Source organism: Pan troglodytes, chromosome 21 (assembly GCF_028858775.2).
Source record: "Pan troglodytes isolate AG18354 chromosome 21, NHGRI_mPanTro3-v2.0_pri, whole genome shotgun sequence".
In the NCBI taxonomy this organism is placed as follows: domain Eukaryota; kingdom Metazoa; phylum Chordata; class Mammalia; order Primates; family Hominidae; genus Pan; species Pan troglodytes.
The window spans coordinates 52,934,862-52,960,141 of record NC_072419.2 but is presented as its reverse complement, the minus strand read 5'-3'; the positions used below and the strand labels follow the sequence as shown (position 1 = coordinate 52,960,141).

The 25,280-nt window shown below is 47.5% G+C and overlaps 2 protein-coding genes across 2 annotated transcripts in view; both read left to right on the top strand.

Moving 5' to 3' along the window:
• Positions 1 to 8,310: 8,310 nt before the first annotated feature.
• On the top strand, positions 8,311 to 12,615 carry TP53RK (TP53 regulating kinase). Its single transcript, XM_514697.9, has 2 exons — positions 8,311 to 9,467; positions 11,391 to 12,615. The coding sequence occupies exons 1-2, from the start codon at positions 9,185 to 9,187 to the stop codon at positions 11,867 to 11,869; spliced, it is 762 nt and encodes a 253-aa protein (XP_514697.1). The 5' UTR covers positions 8,311 to 9,184; the 3' UTR covers positions 11,870 to 12,615.
• Positions 12,616 to 14,105: 1,490 nt separating this feature from the next.
• Positions 14,106 to 25,280, top strand: part of SLC13A3 (solute carrier family 13 member 3) — a 127,280-nt gene continuing 116,105 nt past the window's right edge. The window contains exon 1 of the mRNA XM_001163229.6: positions 14,106 to 14,195. The gene's annotated coding sequence lies outside the window, so the exon portion shown is untranslated. The remainder of the gene's footprint in view (positions 14,196 to 25,280) is intronic.

The following is a 25,280-nucleotide window of genomic DNA, read 5'->3' as shown; positions in this document are numbered from 1 at the left end:
CAGCCTGGGCAACATAGTAAGACCCCCATCTTTATAAAAAAATACAAAAATTAGCTAGGTGTGGTGGCTCATGCCTGAAGTCTTAGCTACTCAGGAGGCTGAGGCCAGAGAATCGCTTGAGACCAGGAGGTTGGAGGCTGCAGTGAGCTGAGATCACGCCACTGCACTCCAGCCTGGGTGACAGAGTGAGACCCTGTTTCTTAAAAAAGAAAGAAAGAAAAAAAGCAGAGACCAAGTAGAAGGGGGAGTTTCACGGGAGATAAGTTTGGAAGTGGATGCAGGGATCTTATGCAGGGCCTCCTGGGCTGAATTAAGGATTGGATCTTTATCCTAAGTGCAGTGGGGAGCCATTGAAAGGCTTTAAATTGAGTTTCCTGCCACAGAAGCCAGAACCAGTCTGACCATAGCAAGCCTGGGTCTTGTAAATATGTTTTCATGCAGACTTCTAAGGCAGTGGCTCAGATGAATTTGGTAACCATAGAGACAACTATGTGGACACTAACAATTATGATAATGAAGCCACAAACTTGGGAAACTGGGAGTTATAAATAGAATTGGTTCTGGGTAGGCTTTGAGTAGTCTGGGCTGATGAAAGGTGCTAGAAACCACATTATGCCAACATAAAGGATCTTATGTTTGAAAAAGCGAACTGCCTCGTGTATGAATGAAACCTAAGGACTGCAGAGCCCAAGGCATTGGTGTCATAGCAACCCTCAGACCAAAGGGCTTTTCTTTGGTATTTCAAACAGGGCCCCAGTGACTAGGGGGTGGAAGGAAGGAAAATGAACAAATGAAGAGTGTCTGCTATCCACCAGGCACCCTTATGTTGAACATCTTGTTTAATTTTTATAAGCACTTGCCAAAGTAGAACTAATTATCCCCATTCTGAAGATGATTAAACTGAAATTCAGAAAAATGATGTTGGTGGGCGTCACAGTGTGCCAGCCATTTGTGGCTGCCTTTCCAATAGCTATGCCCAGCTCACTTGCTCGTTGCTTATAGAACACATCTCCATCTTCAAAGGCTGAAGATGCCAGATCCTCACTTTTCCAGCTTCCTCTGTAGCTAAGCCAAAGGCACATGGGCCAACTATGACCGATGCCCTTTATGGGAAGTGTGATGGGGAGAGAAGAGGCTTCAGCAAAGGATTTTCTCCCAAATAAAGAAATCTATACAGGAGGTACTGCCCCTCTTCTTGAACCAAATGTTTTTGTGTCTTCAGATAATGTGTGGAACTTTGATAGCCATCTTGAGATCATAAGGTGACAAGGATAAGGACCAAAACAACATGCTGAGGCTGGTGGAAAAGAATGAAAAGACCCCGTGTCCTTGGTATCTAATGACAGCTGGGACCTTCCATCTCTTGAAATTATTTATTTATTTATTGAGATGGAGTTTTGCTCTTGTTGTGCAGGCTGGAGTGCAATGGTGTGATCTTGGCTCACTGCAACCTCTGCCTCCTGGGTTCAAGTGATTCTCCTGCCTCAGCCTCCTGAGTAGCTGGGACTACAGGCGCATGCCACTACGCTCAGCAAATTTTTTGCATTGTTAGTAGAGACAGGGTTTAGCTATGTTGGCCAGGCTAGTCTCCAACTCCTTACCTCAGGTGATCCACTTGCCTCAGCCTCCCAAAGTGCTGGGATTACAGGCGTGAGCCACTGCACCCAGCCACACCTCTTGAAATTTTGGGAGATAATAAATGAACTTATTGTTTATGCCAATTAAGCTAATTAGTTGACTGATGTTACTTGCAGTTTAAAATATCAAAACCATTGCAGTCTATTAATTGTCCCCCAATATCATTCCTCCCCTACTTCCTTTTAGTAATAATCACCCAGGGTTTTAGCTGAATTCGTGTCCGCCCTGCTAAAGAATACATTTCCCAGCTTCCTTTGCATCGTCCAAGTGACTAAGTTCTGGCCAATAGGATGAGAGTGGAAGTGACATGTGCAACTTTGGGCCAAGTTCTTAGCTGGTTGATCTCTTTTTCCCAGTTGTCATCACCCTTTTTGCTGAGTGGAGAGGGCAACAAGTGGAGTAGACTCAGAGGAGGAAGCAATAAGTTGAGAATAACAGATCTGGATGTTTCATAAGCAAGAAATAAATCTCCCTCATATTTAAGCCAGTATTTGTAGGTTACTTTGTTATAGCAGTTTCTTTTGTTTCCTAGCTAATTAATACAGTTACCACAACACACCTCCACTCAGTGGTGGTACAAGTCAGGGTTCTTGTTGCAAGCCACGCAAGGATGGGGCAAAGGAGAGGCTTCTGTAGTGGGAGGTGGTTTCTGTGTTCCCCGAGACACCACACAATGGGAAGCCCCTTCCCCCACAAGGAGCAGTGGTTGGATACTGGGGGTCCAGTTTTAATTGTCATCATACTAAACACTCCATAATAATAATAGCTTCCATTTCGAAGTGCATATCATGTGCCCAGCACGGTTCTATGTGTTTTACCTCGTTACTCATTTAATCATCACAAAAACCCTACAAGATGAATATTATCTACAATCTTCTTTTACAGATGAGGAAACTAAAGCACAGAGAGGTTAAATTACTCACTCTTCCTCAAACATGTCAAGCACACTTCCTCTCTGGGGCCTCTCCTGTCTGGAAAGCTCTTCCCCCAGGAATCCATTCACAGGGTTCAAATGTCACCTTTTCGTTGACACCTTCTCAACCACTTTATTTAAAATTAGGCCTGGCTCCCTCTCCCGTCTCCCTCTCCCGTCTCCGTCTCCCGTCTCCCGTCTCCCGTCTCCCATCTCCCGTCTCCCTCTCCCTCTCCTTTCCACGGTCTCCCTCTCATGCCGGGCCATCTCCCGTCTCCCTCTCCCTCTCCTTTCCACTGTCTCCCTCTCATGCCGGGCCAAAGCTGGACTGTACTGCTGCCATCTCGGCTCGCTGCAGCCTCCCTGCCTGATTCTCCTGCCCCAGCCTGCCGAGTGCCTGCGATTGCAGGCGCGCGCCGCCACGCCTGACTGGTTTTCGTGTTTTTTTGGTGGGGACGGGGTTTCACTGTGTTGGCCGGACTGGTCTCCAGCTCCTAGCCGCGAGTGATCCGCCAGCCTCGGCCTCCCGAGGTGCCGGGATTGCAGACGGAGTCTCGTTAACTCAGTGCTCAATGGTGCCCAGGCTGGAGTGCAGTGGCGTGATCTCAGCTCGCTACGGCCTCCACCTCCCAGCCGCCTGCCTTGGCCCCCCAAAGTGCGGAGATTGCAGCCTCTGCCCGGCCGCCACCCCGTCTGGGAAGTGAGCAGCGTCTCTGCCTGGCTGCCCATCGTCTGGGATGTGAGGAGCCCCTCTGCCTGGCTGCCCAGTCTGGAAAGTGAGGAGCGTCTCTGCCCAGCCGCCATCCCACCTGGGAAGTGAGGAGCGCCTCTTCCCGGCCGCCATCCCATCTAGGAAGTGAGGAGCGTCTCTGCCCGGCTGCCCATCGTCTGAGATGTGGGGAGCGCCTCTGCCCTGCCGCCCCGTCTGGGATGTGAGGAGTGCCTCGGCCAGGCCGCGACCCCGTCTGGGAGGTGAGGAGCGTCTCTGCCCGGCCGCCCCATCTGAGAAGTGAGGAGACCTTCCGCCTGGCAACCGCCCCGTCTGAGAAGTGAGGAGCCCCACCGCCCGGCTGCCACCCCGTCTGGGAAGTGAGGAGCGTCTCCGCCCGGCAGCCACCCCGTCCGGGAGGGAGGTGGGGGTCAGCCCCCCGCCAGGCCAGCGCCCCGTCTGGGAGGGAGGTGGGGGGCTCAGCCCCCCGCCCGGCCAGCCGCCCCGTCCGGGAGGTGAGGGGCGCCTCTGCCTGGCTGCCCCTACTGGGAAGTGAGGAGCCCCTCTGCCTGGCCAGCCGCCCCGTCCGGGAGGGAGGTGGGGGGGTCAGCCCCCGCCTGGCCAGCCGCCCCGTCCGGGAGGGAGGTGGGGGTTCAGCCCCCCCGCCCGGCCAGCCGTCCTGTCCGGGAGGGAGGTGGGGGGGTCAGCCCCCCTCCCGGCCAGCCGCCTCGTCCGGGAGGTGAGGGGCGCCTCTGCCTGGCCGCCCCTACTGGGAAGTGAGGAGCCCCTCTGCCCGGCCACCACCCCGTCTGGGAGGTGTACCCAACAGCTCATTGAGAACGGGCCATGATGACAATGGCGGTTTTGTGGAATAGAAAGAAGGGGGAAAGGTGGCGAAAAGATTGAGAAATCGGATGGTTGCCGTGTCTGTGTAGAAAGAGGTAGACATGGGAGACTTTTCATTTTGTTCTGTACTAAGAAAAATTCTTCTGCCTTGGGATCATGTTGATCTGTGACCTTGCCCCCAACCCTGTGCTCTCTGAAACATGTGCTGTGTCCACTCAGGGTTGAATGGATTAAGGGTGGTGCAAGATGTGCTTTGTTAAACAGATGCTTGAAGGCAGCATGCTCGTTAAGAGTCATCACCACTCCCTAATCTCAAGTACCCAAGGACACAAACACTGCGAAGGGCCGCAGGGTCCTCTGCCTAGGAAAACCAGAGACCTTTGTTCACTTGTTTATCTGCTGACCTTCCCTCCACTATTGTCCTGTGACCCTGCCAGATCCCCCTCTGCGAGAAACACCCAAGAATGATCAATTAAAAAAAAAAAAAAAAAAAAAATTAGGCCTGGCATGGTAGCTCAGATGTGTAATCCCAGAAGTTTGGGAGGGAGGCCGAGGCAACAGGATCACTTGAGGCCAGGAGTTCGTAACCAGCCTGCACTACATAGGGAGACCCCGTCTCTACAAAAAATGGTAATGATTGGCTGGGGGTGGTGGCACATGCTTGTGGTCCCAGCTACTCAGAAGGCTAAGGTAGGAGGATTGATTGCTTGAGCCCCAGCAGGTTGCATCACTGCACTGCAGCCTGGGCAACAGAGCAAGACCCTGTCTCAATAAAAATAAAAATAAAAAATAAAATAAAATAAAATTGCATCACTCCCTCCCACCCCCACTCTACTACACATAGGGTAACCATATATTGTATCATCCAAACTAGAATGCTTTTGAGAGTAAAAAGGGGACACTAGCCTGGGCGCGGTGGCTCACGCCTGTAATCCCAGCACTTTGGGAGGCCGAGGCAGGTGGATCACTTGAGGTCAGGAGTTTGAGACCAGCCTATCCAACACGGTGAAACCCCATCTCTACTAAAAATACAAAAAAATTAGTGGGGCATTGTGGCATACACCTATAGTCCCAGCTACTCGGGAGGCTGAGGCCTGAGAATCACTTGAACCTGGGAGGTTGAGGTTGCAGTGAGCCAAGATCATGCCACTGCACTCCAGCCTGGGCAACAGAGTGAGACTCCTTCTCAAAAAAAAAAAGGCGGGGGCACTAATAATAGTTATGCCAGGGCAACAGGCAAAAACTGGGGCTGTCCCTGGCAAGCCCAGATGCACGTCATCCTTCCCATCCCCCTTACTGCTTGATTTATCTCCTGCTAGCCCCTGTCAACGACACATTTTCCTTATTTGTTTATTGCTGGTTTCCACCCACTAGAATGTAAACTCCATGAGGGCAGTAATAATTATTCTCTATTTTGTTTACAGCTCTGTCCCCAGGGCCTAGCACAGTACCTGGCCTATAGTAGTCACTTAATAAATATTTATTAAATTAATTAGTGAATAAATCACTGAATGGGCATCTGGTGCTGGTGGGTGGGAAGTGAAGAAGAGGCCATAGGTTCTCTTTCAGGCTCAGAAAGGGCTAAAAAGTAGACGCCTCCCTCCCCTTTACTGCTTGGCTGTTCTACCCAGAGCTCAGCTGCATATTTTGCAGCCAGAGGTCAAGGCCCCAAAGGGCCATGCTTGGTGTAGTCACCCCAGGCTCACAGCACCTCTCCTCCAGCAAGAGAAATCCTGTGGGACCAGGCCACTGTCCTTGTTCTTTCAGCTCTCAGCCTGTCCCCAGTGCCAACTTGCTCTAGCCATGTGGAGCTGCTGGTCCTTGTCCAACCCAATCCTACCCTGTGTCTGTTCTCACTGCCTGGAACCTGAGCACCCTCCCTCTCCACCCCCTGACTGAGCATTCCAGCACCTGAGAATTTCAATGAAGATGAAGATATGGGAAAATGAGACATGAATTTGACTGAAGCATAAATAGGCACAAAACTTTGGGAGGGTAGTTTGGCTGAGGAGTCGAGTTTCAAAGTGCTTGTCACCTACAACCCAGCAATATCACTTGTAGAAAGATGTCCTCAGAAACATTCATGTGTGCAAAGATGGCTGGATAAGCCTGCTCACTGCAGCACTGTTTATAACAGACAACAAAACAAAAAAAAAAATGAAACAAAACTGGAGAAGTAACATTGTTAAAATGTCCTACAGATTCCATGTAATTCTTATCAATATTCCAATGACATTTTTGTAGAAATAAAAAATTCTAAAATTTATATAGAATCATAATAGACTCCATATAGTCAAAGCAATCTTGAGCAAAAAGAACAAAGCTGGAGGCATCATATTGCCTGACTTCAAAATATACTACAAAGTTATTGTAATCAAAACAGCATGTCACTGGCATAAAAACAGGCACATAGACCAATGGAACAGAATAGAGAGCCCAGAAATAAATCCACACACTATAGTCAATTGAGTTTCATCAAACACGCCAAGAACACGTAATGGAGAAAGGACAGTCTTTTCTATAAATGGTGTTGGGACAACTGGATATTCATGTGAAAGAATTTAGACTCTTATCTTACATCACATGCAGAAATCAACTCAAAATGGATTAGACTGAAATGTAAGAGCCAAAACTATAAAACCTTATAAGAAAACAGGGACAAAATGTCATGGCATTGGCCTTAGCAACGATTTTTTGTGTAGGACTCTCAAAACACAGGCAGCAAAAGTGAAAATAGACAAATGGAATTGCATCAAACTAAAACATTTCTGCACAGTCAAGAAAAAAGAAAAAAAAAGAGTGAAAAGACAAACTACAGAATGGGAGAAAATTTTTGCAAACCATACATCTGATGAGGGGTTAATATCCAAATATATAAGGAATACAATCCAATAGTAAGAAAGGACAAAACCTGAATTAAAAGTAGGCAAAAGATCCAAAGAAATCTTTCTCAAAAGAAGACATAAAAATGGACAACGGGTATATTAAAAAAAATGCTCAACATCACTAATCATCAGAGAAATGCAAATTAAACCCACAATGAGATATCACCTCTGACCTGTTAGAATCGCTATTTTAAAATATAAGAAAGATAATAAGTGTTGGCAAGGATGTGGAGAAAAGGGAACCGTTGCACCCTGTTGATAGGAATGTAAATTAGTACAGACATTATGGACAACAGTATGGAGGTTCTTCAAAAAATTAAAAATAGAACTACCTTATGATCCAGCAACCCTACTACTGGGTACATATCCAAAGGAAACAAAATCAGTATATTGAAGAGATGTCTGCAGTCCCATGTTAATTGCAGCATCATTCACAATTCTCAATCTGAGTGCCCATCACTAAATGAATGGATAAAAATATGGTACATTTATACACACAATGGGATACTATTCAGCCTTTAAAAAGAATGGAATGCTGTCATTTACAGCAACATGGATGGAACAGGAGGATATTGTGTTAAATGAAATAAGCCAGGCACAGAAAGACAAATATCCCATGATCTCACTTATATGAGGAAGGTAAGAAAAGTTGAACTCATGCAAGCAGAGTAGAATGATGGTTACCAAGCGGTGGGGTAGGGGGAGGGAGATAGGAAGGATTTTGAGATGTTGGTCAAAGGATACAAAATTTCAGGTAGATAGGAGGGAACATTCATGAAATCTATTGCACGACATGGTGACTATAGATAATAACAATGTGTTGTATTCTTGAAAAATGCTAAGATAATAGATTTTAAGTGTCCTCACCCCCGAAATGATCAGTATGTTAGGTAATGTTAACTAGCTGGATTTAGCCATTCCACAATGTATACATATTTCAAAACATGTTACTTACGATAAACACATACAATTTTTACTTTTCCTTATGTACATCTTCATCTGGCTGTTCATTTTTATCTTTTATACTATCTTTTATAATAAACTGGCAATAGTAAGTAAAGTGTTTTCCTGAAAAACAACAAACTGGAAACAACTGTTTAGCAACAAGAAACTGCCTGACCAGGTAGAAGGACGTGGTAGCTCTGTATGTATTGATATGGAATATAGTCTGAGATAAATCGTTTAGGAAAATGAAAAGCAAGTTGCCAAAGAACCCACAGTATGATGTCATTTATGTTGGAAAAAACGCCACAACGATGTGTGAGTGCGCACACTGAATAAAAGAAAATTCTGGAAAGGAACTAACGGCCAGCAGTGTCACAAGGGGGATAGGTAGTTTATTTATTTATGTGTGCGTGTGCAAAGTTCCGTATTGTAAGAATTTGCTACAGCCTGTGTTATTATAAGCTTTGTAATGAAACAGGTAGAAATTGAAAAAGTGTAATTATTCCCAATTCAGTTTAGGTTCTGTCTCCGGAAGATTTTCCCGGATTCCCCAGCCCCCACTCCCCACCCCATCTTACCACCCCCTCTGCCATCTCTGAGTCTCAATTTTCTTTTCTGTAAGGATTTTCATCATTTAACCTTATTTCTTCTGAATGCACTAAATGGTAGTTATCCTAGCACTTAAGAGGATGTCGGAAACATGGTTCATTGTCTGACCCTTCCAACCCTGACTTGTATGAGTACATTTTGGGGGGAATGTAGGAGTCAGGGGAAGAGGAGTTCCAAAAAGAGACTACTAGAGGGTGCAGCTGTCCCGGAAGAGACTTCTGAAGAGAGCAAAGTGCGTCCGACGTTTTTCTCGAGAGGCGCCGAAGTTTTCCGGAAAGAGACGACCAACTGAGAGGTGGGCCCCCAAAGCCGGCTGCGAGAGTCACCGAAGATTTCCGGAGAGCCAAGGAGTCGGGAAGAGCCACTTACTGAGCGTTGCCGAACGTGTACGGAGATAGCCGAAGAGGCGGAAGGCGGGGCCACAGAGCCCTTCCTGCAGGGAACCTAAGGCTTCAGAGAGCCGAAAAGTTGGCAGGCGTAACCACTTACAGGCCGGAAGTGTGCGGGGTGGACGCATTCGGGTAGCCGAAGAAGTCCCAGGATTGCCGAAGAAGTCCCAGGATTTCCGAAGCGAGCCGAAGCATCGCGACAGTTTTCAGAGACAGCTGATCGGTTGGAGCTGTTGCGCCGAGCACAGTCATGGCGGCGGCCAGAGCTACTACGCCGGCCGATGGCGAGGATCCCGCCCCGGAGGCTGAGGCTCTGGCCGCAGCCCGGGAGCGGAGCAGCCGCTTCTTGAGCGGCCTGGAGCTGGTGAAGCAGGGTGCCGAGGCGCGCGTGTTCCGTGGCCGCTTCCAGGGCCGCGCGGCGGTGATCAAGCACCGCTTCCCCAAGGGCTACCGGCACCCGGCGCTGGAGGCGCGGCTTGGCCGACGGCGGACGGTGCAGGAGGCCCGGGCGCTCCTCCGCTGCCGCCGCGCTGGTAAGGTGGGCCGGGATCCCGGCGTGGGCGGCCCCGAGGCTCTGGGGCCTGGGCGGGTGAGGGACTCCCCTGCGCTCCGAAGCTCGATTTGACTCAGTTTCTCCTTCTGTGCCTTCTGCCGTGGCCGGCCTTTCGGAAATGTTATTCTTTCATCCCTTTCTTCATTCGTTAAGTCTTAAGAAACCACGTGGCCATGCAGCGTCAAGCTTTTGTCCTGAGGCCGTTCTGCCTGGTTCAAATCTGGGATCTGTCATTATTGCTCAATGTTGAACATGTTTAACTTCCCTGAGCCTTGGTTTCCCCATTTGACTCGTTTCAATTTTCGATCATTATCTTTCCATTTATTAGTTTTAAGAAACATGTAATGACAAGTACTTGCCCCACTGGAGCCAGGCTCCCTGGGTTGAAATACTAACTCTGCTGCTTATGTAGCCTTTCAACAAGTTATTTAGCCTCTCAGCCTCGGTTTTCTCACCTGTAAAATGGGAGACATAGTAGCAGTATCCATGTCATAGGGATGTTGTGACCATTAGAGGCGGTATGTGTGTCACGTATTATCTTCGAATGTGTGCCTGGCACATAGTGCCCGATAAATGTTGGATTTCATTAAATTGCCTATTTTTTCATTAAACATCATTGTGCGCCAGCACCATAAACTTTGTCCTCAGATGAGAAAGTGACACTCAGAGAGAAGTAACTTGCCCAAGGTTACACGGTTACTAAGTGGCCGGTCCAGGCCCTCAGCTCCTTATGCCTCTGACTCAGAAGCCCTGGCTTTTTACTTTTACGCTTCTTGCCTTTCTTTTATCAGTATTTTTTAGGTACCAGTGGGTACCAGGACATTGTTAAGTGCTGGGAGATCTGGGTGGGGGATATTCAGTAGCCAACAAGCGGACACATTGCTGCCCTTTCAGAGTCTTAAGATTTCATGAAGTTATTTGTGTATTCATATTTCTGTTTTCAGCCTCATGATCTGTTTCGTTAAGCAGAGATTGTATTATAGCTGGCTTGTTTATTGCTGTATCCCCATTGATAACATCTCTCAGTTTCTAGAAAAGTATACTGAGTCTGGTTGACTTTCAGTAAAGATTCATTAAGTTTATTGGAGCTATTGTTCCTTGTATGGTAGCAGAAACTGAGGCTTAGAGAAGTTAATGTAATTTTAAGATTAGATTAGACAATTAATAAGAAAAGGAGCTGGGATTTGAACCCTGTCCTCTCTGACTACGAAGATGAACCTCGAAGCCAGCACACTGCTTGGCCTCCTGTTTGTGTCCTCATCAGTAGAAACTGCTCTGACTGGGCTGTGCCTTGCTCTTTGTTTTTGTTTTTTGAGACAGTGTCTCACTTTGTCACCCAGGCTGGAGTGGTGCAGTGGCACAATCTCAGCTCACTGCAACTTCTGCTCCCTGAGATCAAGCTATTCTCCTGCCTCAGCCTCCCGAGTAGTTGAGACTACAGGCGTGAGCCACCACACCTGGCTAATTTTTGTATTTTTAGTAGAGATGGGGGTTTCACCCTGTTGGCCAGGCTGGTCTCGAACTTCTGACCTCAAGTGATCCTCCCGCCTCCGCCTCCCAAAGTGCTGGGATTACAGGCATGAGCCACCACACCCGGCCTTTGTTTTGTTTGTTTTTTAGAGAGTGAGTGTGACAAATGAAGTCCAGTGAGAAAGGGTGGTTTGGAAGGGAGGAGGAAGCTATGGCCTCCTCAGTTTAGCTGTGGGATGTTCCCAGGCATAGTCCTGCAGTGGGCATGAGCAGGGGAATATTCCAGATGAGTTCAGTTGTACCATTTCCTGTAGCATTCCTCAGTAGTCCTGAAATAAGTAGATATAGATGGAAAAACTGGCTTAATCTTTGAAAATTAAGTTTACCCTTTAAAAAAAATCCAACCCAATAACCACTTATGTCTTGATTTCAGGAATATCTGCCCCAGTTGTCTTTTTTGTGGACTATGCTTCCAACTGCTTATATATGGAAGAAATTGAAGGCTCAGTGACTGTTCGAGATTATATTCAGTCCACTATGGAGACTGAAAAAACTCCCCAGGGTCTCTCCAACTTAGCCAAGACAATTGGGCAGGTTTTGGCTCGAATGCACGATGAAGACCTCATTCATGGCGATCTCACCACCTCCAACATGCTCCTGAAACCCCCCCTGGAACAGCTGAACATTGTGCTCATAGACTTTGGGCTGAGTTTCATTTCAGCACTTCCAGAGGATAAGGGAGTAGACCTCTATGTCCTGGAGAAGGCCTTCCTCAGTACCCATCCCAACACTGAAACTGTGTTTGAAGCCTTTCTGAAGAGCTACTCCACCTCCTCCAAAAAGGCCAGGCCAGTGCTAAAAAAATTAGATGAAGTGCGCCTGAGAGGAAGAAAGAGGTCCATGGTTGGGTAGAAGAATGTGTGTGACAACCACACACAGTGAAGCTCTTTTTTCAAAGTAAATTTGAAGAAATGCTACAAGTATGAGATGAGATCTAAGTAAAGGTGTTAAGATATTTTTAAGTGGTATGTGATCGTGTCATTATCATCTGCACTTCACTCAAGAGCTTACTATGTGTCTAAGTCATGTTCTAGGCAGAATTGGGTATTTAAAGTAAATTGAGGACAGGCTTCTCCCAGATTGTGACATGTATATCTCAGATACATGGGTGTGGCATTGAACCACATAATGAGAACATTATTCTCTTTTTAGTCCTTGTGAGACAAGGATGAAGTCTCAGTTGCTGATACTCGCTGAGCTTACTGGCCCTCTAACCCAGTGTTGTTTTTTTGTTGTGTACATGTTATATTTATTTTGAAACCAGTTTAATGGGATACAACCAGCATTTTAAAAAATGAAATAGAATACAGCATAGAAAATATCAGTGTATTGTTTTATGAAACTTTCACATGTATATATAGACCAAGGATATGTGCTGAGTTTTGATGTCAAATATATTTCTCTTTCAGGGTCATGATCAAAAAATGAAAAGTCTGCTTAACTCCAATTTCTTTTTTAAAAAAGCAGACTTACAGCTTTCAGGCAACTGAAATTCATGTTAACATTGTTTTTATTTTTATTGCTTTGTATTTTTGTGGTTACCTTCTAAGACAAGTGATTGATATAAAGTTCCTTTTAAGTTTATACCGGTAAACAAACTGAGTTGATTTCTATCACAGGCAGTAAGTAGGTAGAGCAAAAATGGTGAAGTGACTTGTGAAGACTGAAGTTTGATGAAGTCTGGTTTAAGGCACAGGTAAACTGAGTGTGGATGCAAAAGTACCAGGAGCTAGCTTTTAACCTTGCCCAGCCTCAGTTTCTTTTCTTAGAAGAAGCTATGTTTGGGTGGGAAGGGAAGAGAGGGATAAGAAAATACCTTTCTTCCTTGTAAACTCCAATCAACAAACATATTTTGAGTGCCTTTTGTGTTCCTTGGCACCCTGTTGGGTATGGGGTACAATGGTGAGCCAGACAGACGCAGCGCCTGTCCTTTTGTAAGAATATTTATTTTTATAAAAAAGTATAAAGTATACAGTGGGATGTTTTGATATACATTATGAAATGATTGCTACAGCTGAGCTAATTAACACCCATCACCTCACATAGTTACTGTCTTGTTTCTTAATATGGACATTTGCAGCTATGAATTTCCCTCTGCACACTGTTGTCATCACACACTCTCAGTTTTGGTATTTTGTGTTTTTGTTTTCATTCATCTCAAAGTATTTTCTAATTTCCCTTGTGATTTCTTCTTTGACCCCTTGATTGTTTAGGAATCTGTTAATTTCCACACATTTGTAAATGTTCCAATTTTTCTTTTGTTATTGCTAGCTTCATTCCATTGTGTTCAGAGATGATACAGTCAGTGCCTGTTCTTATGAAGCAAACATTCTATAATAGTAGGACCAGTACGCTGTCTGTTTCATTCACCACAGTCAGCATGCCCCAAGTGCCCAGCATGGGGTGGATGGCCAGGAATGAGTGAAAACTTCCCTTCCTGGGTAGTTGTGACTAGTAGAGAGGAAAAATAATATAATTGCCTGCTTACTGCATGCCAGGCATTGGGCTGGGAATTTTTATATTGGATCTAAAATAACTCTTAAGTTAGGCATTATCCCCATTTTATAGATGGAGAAACTGGCCCCAAAAGGTGGGAACTTGTCCAAGACGTCACAGGTAGCAAGAGGTACTTTTACCTGGCTCCAAATCTGTGTTCTTTCCACTGACAAATGAGATATGGGATATGGTGCATCTTTACAGTACTATAAGAAGTATTGGCGTATAACATTATTTTCAAGGAACTCCAAGGGCCACAGGAGCTGACAGGTTTTTCAATTAATATTCCCAACATGAATGAGATGCCTCATTCCTCAGTTTCCTCACGTGTACTATAAGGCTAGTACCTACTTTGTTGGGGTATGGTTGGCTCGTGTGCATTAAGTCAACAAATCCCTAGTTGATAGGATTTGGCTGTGTCCCCATCCAAATCTCATCTTGAATTGTTCCCGTAATCCCCACGTGACATGGGAGGGACCCAGTGGGAGTAATTTAATCCTCGGGGCGGCTACCTCCATGCTGTTCTCGTGATAGCGAGTGAGTTCTCACGAGATCTGATGGTTTTATAAGGGGCTTTTCCCTCTTGTTCGGCACTTCCTGCTGCCACGTGAAGAAGGGTGTGTTTGTTTCCCCGTCTGCCATGATTATAAGTTTTCTGAGGCATCCCCAGCCATGCTGAACTGTGAGTTACTAAACTTTTCCTTTATAAATTACCCGGTCTCGGGTATGTCTTTATTAGCAGTGTGAGAACGGACTAATACACTAGTACTCACTATGCGCCGGGCACTGGAGATCTAATAGAGGGGAACATGAAGCTTACTTTCCTGGGGAACATAAGACAGTTTCAGACAGTGATGAGTGAAGATGTGAAGGAAAACCAGAAACACAGGAGATGAAGAGAGTATATCCCAGGCATGCTGTGGCGTGCGAAGTTGGCGAAGAAGAAACATCCCCGACAGCAAGGCTGGTGTGGCTGGCATTAGTGAGCAAGGGGGAGGAGCAGAACATGAGATGGGAGAGGCGGGGCCAGATCCTGCAGGGCCCTGTTACAAGGTTGGGTTTTGTTCTTAATGGGACTCAGGGTTTTTAACAGGGTGATACCTGATTGTTTTGAAAGGGTTGCATTGGTTGCTGGCAGAAAACCATAGAGGGCAAGAGTGGAAGCAAGAAACCTGGAAGTGAAAAGGCGACCGAAACCAGCTGGTCCAGTAAAAACAGTAGCCAGGGTGGAAGCTGTGGCGAGCATGCTCCAACTGCTTGGCACAGGACCTGGCAGCCACTGAGGCAGGGAATGCGGTGGAGAAGCAGGCTTGTCTGGGGTAACACCCGAGGCTCGTTGTCTCATGGTCACGGAGATCAAGGACAGGGACCCACAAAGAGTTAGGTGAAGAGCAGAAATTTAATAGTTGAAAGAAAGAGAATAGCACTCTGCTACAAGAGGGGTCCTGGAAAAATGGGTTGCTGGATCTGCGGTGAAATGCAAGGGAGTTTTATAGATGAGCTGGTGAGGAGGTGCTGTCTGATCTACATAGGGTGTGAAAAACTGGTTGGACCCAGGTGTGCCATTGGCATAGGGTATGAATCTCGGCACCCCCACCCCAGTCTTTTATTATGCAGCCGAGTTCTCTGCCTGAGCTGTGCCATGTTGCCCATTTCTTTATTACTGTACACGTGGTAAAAGAAAAGGGAAGATGGAGCCTCGTGTTAGACATGCCTGGCCCCCAGTTAGCCCTTCTCTATTGGCACAGCTACCAGCTTTCCCCCGTGCAAGCTTCCAGCTTCCTTATCTATGTTTGCAGCTGGATTTTTCAGGCTGCTCTTTGTTAGAAAAGAAATGATTTCTGGGGCTGCTTTTTTGTTAGAAGGGAAATTCCGCCGAGGACTCTTTTGCCCTGAATATCTGCCTAAATAATTTCTACCTCCGGTATCAGTGGCCAGTAGCAGTGGGGGTAGCCGCAGCTGTCAGGAAGCAGTAAGGATCTTTGCAAGTATCAAGAGGGAGAGTGGCAGATATTGGAGACTGGAGAAACGTCACAAATGCCCCCAGGAGGAGAATCGTCCATCTGCACACTTAGCCCTTGGCCCACAGTGGGAAATAAAGGGTTAACAAATGTTCCTAGGTGAACAGTGGATTCCTTTCCTAGTTCCTCTCACAAAGGGCTAAGGAACCCTCTGCACTTTCAGATCCCTTGACGTCCACCGGGGAGCTGCAGGTGCTTTGCAGTGCTGAGCCAACAGCACTAGCAGTTTTGTGTGAATCCCCAGCTAAACCCAACCAGATGAGGATTATAATCTCCATTTTATGGTGGAGGAAACACTGGGCAATAGGAAATATCATGTCCTGGGGTCACAATAAGTGACAGAGCTGGGATTCAGACCCATGCTTTTAACAACAGCAGCTGACTTTATAGAGTTACGTTCTTTCCATGCATTAACCCATTTTACAGAAGAAGCAAATGAGACACAGAGAAATTAAGTCCTGCCCCAGGCCACTCAGTTAGTAAATGGCAGAACCAGGGAAATGTGATATGACACCGAGATGCGACCAACACTTGACACAGGCCCACATTCCTGGAACATTTAAAAGTGCTTTTGTGGCCAGTCCATGGGGCCAAGAGAGGTAGTTCCAGAGTAGAGTTGCTTTAAAGCTGGCATAGTGAGTGCTCCAAACAAGCTGTGTTCTTATTGTTGGATGAGCTGAGCTGACCACGCCCACATCACGTGCTACCTTAGGGGTTGGGAACATCTACATTAGCGAAGGCATGCAGGGCATAATCTCTGATTTAACTGCAAGAATCCATCATAGTCCTGACCCTGGTTCCAATAAAACTTTATTTACAAATCAGACAGTCAGCCTGTGGGCGATAGCTTGCTAATTTGATTTTTAAAACCATCCCATTAAGATATTTTTTGGATTATTGAGTTTTTGGGTGCCTCCTTAAATTTGTGCCTCACTTGCTTCACCCTAGTCCTAACCCAGCTGTCACTGACTGCCAGAGCCCTGATGGAGGAGCCCATGTTCTTACAAGGGTCTGCACCTGCTGTGGTTTGAATGTGTTCCCCGTATTTCATGTGTTGGAAACTGAATGCCCAACTTAGCAGTATTGAAAGATGGGACCTTTAAGAGGTGATTGGATCCTGAGGCCTCTGCCCTCATGAGTTGATTAATCCACGTGTGGACTAATAGATTAATGGGGTATTATGAGAGCAGGACTGGTGGCTTTATAAGAGGAAGAGAGACCTGAGCTAGCACACCCAGCCCCCTTGTCACATGATGCCATGTGCCACCTCAGGTCTCTGTAGAGTCCCCACCTTCAAGAAGGCTGTGCCCCCACCAGATGTGCCCCCTCGACCTTGTATTCCTCCATAACAGTAAGAAATAAACTCCTTTTCTTTATAAATTACCCAGTTTTAAGTATTCTGTTAAAAGCAATAGAAAACAAATGAATGCAGCCTGAACCTCTTGGGGAACTAGGAGTCTTCCCTTGCGTCCTTTAATTCTAGGCACCGCAATTTCAATGGACTGTGCACTTTTCTGCCACCAGGGGTCGTAAGTTACTGTCATTCTTGGTGCGAACAGGTAAAGAAACCTCCCTTCACTTTCTCTCTCCTCTTCCTCCTCCCTCCTCCCTCCTTCCCCTCTTTCTTCCTCCCTTTCTTTTCTCCCCTTCTCCTTCTTCTACTTCCATCTTTTCTTCCCAAGTCCCTGCCTCCTTTCCTCCCCTCTCTCCCTCCCTCCTTTCCTTGAACGTGTTCATTTATTCACTCAACGCCACCTTAGCTGAGCACCTATGTGTGGCAGGCACTGTGCTAATTATGCACCATGTAATGAGGGAGACGGACGTGAGGATGTCTAGTTCCTTCCAGTCTTAATGTTTTCATCCATTCTCTCTTCACTCACTCCTTCACTGGGTACTTAGTGAGCACAGGGGCTGCGTCTGGCTCTTCTGAAGAAGCTGCAGGGATGACAAGGTCCGGCCGCGGCCTGGGAGGCCCTTGTCCTGGCCCCTTCCGTTCTTCCTTACTCAGCAGCCCAGGGGACCCTTTTAAAGCCAGAACATGCCACTTCTCTATTCACAAATGTGCTGGCTTCCCAGCCCATGTCTCCTTGTTTACCAGGTGCATGGCCTAGGATCCCCTCCTTGTACCTCTCTGAGCCTCAGTGTCCTCATCTGTAAAATGGACTCACAGTGGTGCTGCATGGTGGAGTTGCTGTGAGTATTGTCACTGGTCAGGATCCCCAGGAAGCAGACTCAGATACAGTTGAGCTGCCCTTGGGATCAACATCCACAGCATGGAGGACACAGGAGATGGCAGAGGACACAGGAGAGGGCAGAGGACACAGGAGCGGGCAGAGGGAGAACTGGAGCTGAGACCCAGCAGCAGCTTCAGTCAACCCTGCGGGAGCTCTGCAGTTGAAATGGCTCTTCAGAGACGTCACAAGATGGCCTGAGATGGCCAGGACTTTGCAGTCTCACATTATGCAGTCGTTGGGGGGGTCACCCCTGGAAGGGACACGAGCTCTGGCAAGGCCACTCTCTGCCTACTGTGAGGCGATCCCTGGAGGAGCTGACCACAGGAGCTGACTGCTGACCACTCTCCCTGCCTCTGGGGCAATAGGTCCTTCCTTAAGGGATCTGGGTCGCACATCCATGTCCACCACAAGCATCCATATAAGGAGGTGCGTGGAGCACTTGGAGCACTACCACAGTGCATGGCACATGGTGACAATGAGCAATATCATTATCGTGATGTCATTTAAGTGGCTACTATTTTTAGAGAACAGCAAACAGGTGATTATAATACAGCTCCATTTGTTCCCCTTATAAGCTAAGGGTAGACAAGACGCACTTTCCTACCTTGCCAGGCTGCCATTCCAAAGCTTCTGAATCAAAGGTCTGAGACTGGCCTGAGAATCTGCATTGCTAACAACTTCCCAGGTGATGCTGAGGCTGCTGTTCTGAAAACTCCTACCTGAAGGAAAATCAAAGTATGTCATCAGAAAAATAGGAAATGGATGCTGAGAGGGCAAGAAACAAAATACCATCTGCCATACCCATTTTACAGATGGGGGAGTAGAGGCTCAGAGGTGCTAAGCAACTCTCCCAGAGTCATCAGCCTGTAAATGGTAGAAATTGTGCCAGGCATTATTGCCTACCAAAAGTCACCCTCTTTTTTTTTTTTTTTTTTTTTTTTTTTGAGACAGAGTCTCACTCTGTCACTCAGGCTGGAGTGTAGTAGTGTGATCTTGGCTCATCGCAACCTCCACCTCCCAGGTTCAAGCAATTCTCCCACCTCAGCCTCCCCAGTAGCTGGGATTACAGGTGCCCACCACCACACCCAGCTAATTTTTGAATTTTTAGTGGAGACGGCGATATCACCCTATTGGCCAAGCTGGTCTCGAAGTCCCGACCTCAAATGATCCACCTGCCTTGGCTTCCCAAGATGCTGGGATTATAGGCGTGAGCCCATCCCCCACCCCCTTTTTTTTTTGAGACGGAGTCTCGCTCTGTCACCCAGGCTAGAGTGCAGTGGCGTGATCTTGGCTCACTGCAAGCTTCACCTCCTGGGTTCACGCCATTCTCCTGCCTCAGCCTTTCAAGTAGCTGGGACTACAGGCGCCCGCCACCACGCCCGGCGAATTTTTGTATTTTTTAGTAGAGATGGGGTTTCACCGTGTTAGCCAGGATGGTCTCAATTTTTGTATTTGTTAGTAGAGACAGGATTTCGACATGTTGGCCAGGCTAGTCTCGAACTCCTGACCTCAAGTGATCTGCCTGCCTCAGCCTCCCAAAGTGCTGGGATTATAGGCATGAGCCATGGCACCCGGCCTACCCTTCTTATTCCTTTTGGACAGAATCCCAATTAGTCTAGATATTTTTAGGCGAAGATAGTTTCATCTCAGGAAAGGTCAGATTGGTTCCTGATTAGGAATGGGCATGTGTATTAGGCCTTTTGCATTGCCGTAAAGAAACACCTGAGGCTGGGTAATTTATAGGGAAAAGAGGCTTAATTGGCTTACAGTTCTGCAGGCTGTACAAGCATGGCTCCAGCATCTGCTTCTGGTGAGGGCCTCAGGAAGCTTCTGATCATGGTGGAAGGCAAAGGGGGAGCAAGCAGTGTCCCATGGTGAAAGCAGGAACAAGAGAGAGAAGGGGAGGAGCCAGGCTCCTTTAAACAACCGGCTGTCTTGTGAACTAACAGAGCCAGGGCTCACTCAGAGATTACCACAGAGAGGGCACCAAGCCATTCACGAGGGATCTGCCGCCATGATCCAGTACCTCCCACCAGCCCCACCTCCTACACTGGAGGTCACATTTCAACCTGAGATTTGGAGGGGACAAACCTCCAAACCGTATCAGCATGTGACCCTTTTCTGGCCAATAAGATACAAGAGCAAATCTGGGAAGATTGCTTCTGTGGAAGATTTTGCTTCTCCTAGAAGGTGAGGAGATGTAAGAATTCTCTCCCTGCTCTGACAGCAGCACATCCCCATCAACAATGTCTGCTTTTCAATGCAATGGCAATAACCGGAGGTTCAGCAGCCATCTGGAGGCCATGAGGCCACCCCTGATGGTAAAGAGTCAATGAGAGGAAGATGATGAGGTAGAGGGATGGGCAGAGTGTGAGTCTGTTCTTAGTGACCTCAGACCTCACTTTCTGGACTTATTATATGCACAGGTAAACGTCTCCAAAGCTGAAGCTACCGTAAATCAGATTTTCCATCACTTAAAGCCAAAAGCATTCCTAACCAACACAGATAGAGACCCCAGGCCACCAAAGCCATACTTGTTCATAGCATCTTGCTGCCTTTTACCGTCAGGTTGGAGCCTCTCTATTTAGATCAAAGTGAAGGAGACAGACTAACTCCAGCCCCTTCTTACCAAGGCCTGGGAGGTGAGAACCCGGCACTGAGACCCAGCCTATTCAAGGCCTGGCCAAAGTCTGCCACCAACTCCCTCTGTGAGTTTGGGGAAAATTCTAGACTTCCCTGGGCCTCAGTTTCTCCACCTGTAAAGTGGAAGATTTGATCTAGGTCCAGTGGGTGGCTGTAACTGTAGGCAGTTTTCTTGGGTTCACATAATGTTTGCTTTTTAGTTGCCAATGTTAAACAATTTCATATGGCAATGTTAAACAATTTCAAACATACATACGGATGGTTTCATATGTAAAAATCTAGACATCTGGCTTCTCTGGAAACATCGTCAGGAGATCTTGCCACACGGGACCCTGTTCTAATACCTCTTCTTTTAGAAGGGCCTGTACTTTCCAATTTGCCCCAGTCTCCACTGCTCCCTATTGCTCTTTGGCTCTGAGTCACTGTTTGTCATCACGCTGGTCCCGTTGTTCTTCTTACAGAGGTAAGAGGAGAGTGAGATATGTCTTACTCCTCTTGTTACTTGTCCCTGAGAGCATTGAATTTGCAACCTTTAGATAAGATGGCATGTATCTTCCCCAGGGCCTCACAGGCATCCCAAAACTCAACAGGTCCCAAAACAAACCCCTGGTTTCACCCATAGTCTCTGCCCCCATCACAAGCTTCCCATCTTAGTAAATGGCAGCCCCAGGAATCCAGAACTTCACCCCAAACCTGGCGGCTCTCTTTGACTCCTGTCTTTCACCAGCTCCCCTCGCCCCCATTCGATCCAGCAAAAGATCCTGCCAGCTTTACTTTCAAAATATAATTAAAAGGTTGGGAGAGTGGCTGCCCTTGGGGGAGGGGCAGTGATTTGGAGGGGGCTTCTGGGGACTTCTAGGGGGATGGACAAGTTCTATTTCTTGAGCTTGATGCTGGTTATGTGGGTGGATTGGGTTTGTAAAACTTCATGAAACTGCAGGCATGTTTATATATGTACTTTTCAGTATTTATGTTGTACTTCAATAAAAAGCTGTGAGGCCAGGTGGTGGCTTGTGCTTGTAATGCCAGCACTTTGGAATGCCGAGGTGGGCGGATCACCTGAGGTCAGGAGTTCAAGTCCAGTCTGGCCAACATGGCAAAACCCGGTCTCTACTAAAAACACAAAAATTAGCCAGGCATGATGGTGGGCGCCTGTAATCCCAGCTACTTGGGAGGCTGAGACAGGAGGATCGCTTGAACCCAGGATGTGGAGGTTGCAGTGAGCCGAGATCGCCACTGCACTCCAGCCTGGACAGGGTGAGACTCTGTCTCAAAAAAAGAAAAGAAGCTGATGAATTTGGAACTACTTTCTGTTCCCCCTCCTGGCCACCCTGGCATAGGCCATGTGATCTTTTGCCTGAACCCCTGCAGTTGCCTCTCATGGTTCTCCCCACTTCTGCCCTCATCCCCACTGTTTCCACGCAGCCCAGGAATTCTATTAAATCTCAGTTCAGATCTGCCAGGCAAGGTGGTGCATGCCTGTAGTCCCAGCGACTGGGGAGGCTGAGGCGGGAAGGATCTCCTGGGCCCAGGAGTTCAAGGCTGCAGTGAGCTGTGATTGCACCACTGCACTCCAGCCTGGATGACACAGTTTAGTTTTAGTTAAAAACAAAATTAAACAAACTAAAAAAAAAAAAGAGAGAAAGAAAGAAAAAAAAGGGGCTGGGCGTGGTTGCTCGTGCCTGTAATCCTAACACTTTGGGAGGCTGAGGCAGGCAGATTGCCTGAGCTCAGAAGTTCGAGACCAGCCTGAGCAACACGGTGAAACCTTGTCTCTACTGAAAAAAAAAAAAAAAAAAAAAGAAAAAAAATTAGCTGGGCGTGGCAGCATGCGCCTGTAGTCCCAGCTACTCGGGAGGCTGAGGCAGGAGAATTGCTTGAACCTGGGAGGCAGAGGTTGCAGTGAGATGAGATTGCGCCACTGCACTCTAGCCTGGGTGACAGAGTGAGACTCCATCTCCTAAAAACAAAAAAGAAAAGAAAAGAAAAAAAGGAAAACCACTCCACTTCCCCCCACCAACCCCAGCACTCCCCATTCTGACGCCTCTGCTGTTCGTCTCCCCACTATTCCCCTGGGTCAGCCACACTGGGCTCCTTGCTGTTCTTCCAACATGCCAGCCTTGCGCACATCTCAGGGCCTTCATAGCAGCTGTTCCCTTTCCCTGAAACACTTTTCCCACTGATCGCCACATGGCTGCCTCCCTCATTTCCTTCAGGTCTCTACCAAATGCCACTTTGTCTGGGAAGCCCCCACAGCACCCTCATCCCAGCCCCATCGACTGCCCAGCTTCATTCCTGTCAAGCGCATCATGGCCCCCCACAGCCTCTGTATTCACGTGCTCATTTGTTTGCTGTCTGTGGCCCCCTCTAGAACTGGGGCTCTGGGCAGGGAGCTCTGTTTGGTTCACTGCTCTAGCCCTAGTTTCTACCATGGTGCCTGGGATTTAGTAGGTGCTCCTTAGGTATTTTGAATTGAATTGAATTCTCTCTTCCAAACCTAGCCTGCCTGTTGGAAAGAAAATCAAGGATCCATGTGAGTCTTCCTCTGATTCCTCCCACTCCTCCAAACAAACACACACACACACACACACACACACACACACACACACACACACAGGCGTGGGCGCACTCCCCACCTACCCACTGTCTCCCCTGCTGGAGGCAAAACAGTATAGTCCTGGCCTGAGGTTTGGAACAAAAAACAGAACACTGGGGGTCTGCTGCCGATCAAAGGCCTCTCCGTGTTTGTAAACCTTGACTCTCCGCCTGGGATGGAGGAGGCCAGGGGATGGCCCAGAACCCAGGGTTAGTCAACGATCCAGGCCAGGAAGGCCCAGGCCTGCCCCCTTCCCCATAGTGAGGAAAGGCCCCACAAGGCCAAACTGTTTGACTTCCCCCTCCAGGGGAAAGAAGGGGGAACTAATCCCCACTCCAGTCTGAGGGCTCTCTGCTGGGACCTGCATCAAAGCCAATATTGTTCTTGGAGCTGCAGAGACCTCAAACAAAATGTCACACTGAGAGATGTTGACGGGGTATGGGGGTCAGGGTGCGGAGGTGGAGGGGAGGGGAACCGAAAGTCCCTTCTGTGGAGGGAAGAATGGAATTTGGTGCCAAGATTCCCCTCATACTCTCTCCCACTGCCTACCTTATTTTTCTTCATAGCACTAAGTTCCACGTGACATGCTGTGTATTTCATACATGTATCTTATCACAGAGCTACTAAAATGAAAACTCTGTGAGAGCAAAACTGGTGTTTGATTTGATCACTGTTGTATCCCCAGCACCCAGAATGATGCCTGGTATACAATAGGTGCTCAATTAATCCTTGCTGAATGAACAATAGTCATGATTTTGACTGATATTCCTAACAGTAAGACCCAATGATGTAGAGCGTGTTTCATCCTTCAATATTTATTGCTCCTCTCCATGTTCCAGGCACTGGGAGTGTGGCAGGGGGCAATTGGGACTCCCTTGTTCCCCTGGAGTTTAACCTAGTGGTAAACACTTTCAGACGACGAATCATGCTATTTGGGGATTTTGTACAGGGTGAGTGACGTGAACTTGAGGAAGGCTGCGTTTCCTTAGATCAGGAGGTCGGGGGTGGGGACCCTCTGAGGAGGTGACATTTGAGCTGAGGACTGAGTGAGTAGAAGGAACCAGTCATGGTGATGGTGGCGGGAGCTTGGGGAGGGTGCACAGGGAGATCCAGGCAGACTGAGCATTTGTAAAAGCAGAGAACTTGCTATGCTCAAGGAGCAGAAAGAAGGCTGCAAAGAGGACAGCCCCCAGCAATGGAAGGGAATGGGGGGAGGGTTGAAGGACCAGGCAGGACCTGATCGTTCATGTAAATGCCTAGCACTGTGCTTGGCACACAGCAAGCCTCCATAACTGGGCTGATGACCATAGTTAATATATTTATTCATACCTCACATAGTGTGTTATTTCCCAATTAGAAATCATACTTCCCTGTAATTAGGGGTTGATAGGTACCTGGTCCTGTGCTAAACGAATAAATGGGAACAGCCCTTAGAACAGCGCCTGGCTTTTCATTCTCTGAGACTTATCATAAACTTATGATGTAGTTGTTTTTATTATCTACATTTTCCACAAGGCCATGGAGGCTCAGACGGGTGATATGAGCCCACCAGGTGCACAGTTTCAGTGTTAAACATCTGCTGCTTGACAAACTATCCCCCAAACTTAAACAATAATCATGCAATAATACATCATGATTTTGTGGGGCAAGAATTAGAGTGGGGCTCAGCTGGGTGATTCTTCTGTTCTCCGTGGCATCGAGGAATGCACTCAGGGTCACTCAGCCATTCAGATGGACTCATCTGGGGGGCCTAAGACAGCTTCATTCATGTGTCTTGTGCCTTGATAGGGCTGGCTGGAAGTCTGGGCTCAGCTGTCAACCAGAGCAGATACTCATGGCCTCTCCAGCATGACAGCCTCAGGGCAGTAGTCCAGGTCTCCAAGGACAAGTGTTCTAGAAATCAGGCAGAAGCTGTGTGGCCTTATTCATGCCCTGGAAGCCATATCGGGTCACTTCCACGGTAAGCTGTTGGTCAAAGCAGTCAGAAGCTCACCTAGGTTCATCAGGAGGGGGAATAGGCCCTGCCTCCCAGTGGAAAGGGTGTCACAGGATTTGTGGCTATGTTTTATAACCACATATGGACTGGCATTTGAACTGCCTACCCCACTAGATGGGAAGCCGCATGAAGGAGGGATGCTGCCTGCCTCATTTCATGTCAGATCCCCAGTGTTCAGCACAGTGCCTGGCACAGGTTTGAATTCAGTAAATGTTTGCTGAATGAATAAATGAATAGATGATTCCAAAATCCATACTCCTGTTGCCATGGGCTCAGC

What these genes read in the sequence shown, in the direction of transcription:
- TP53RK (XM_514697.9), top strand. Translation starts at nt 9,185, where the DNA reads ATGGCGGCGGCCAGAGCTACTACGCCGGCCGATGGCGAGGATCCCGCC. An exon ending in CCTCCGCTGCCGCCGCGCTG is followed by an intron (nt 9,468 to 11,390) that starts GTAAGGTGGGCC and finishes TCTTGATTTCAG; the next exon opens with GAATATCTGCCCCAGTTGTC.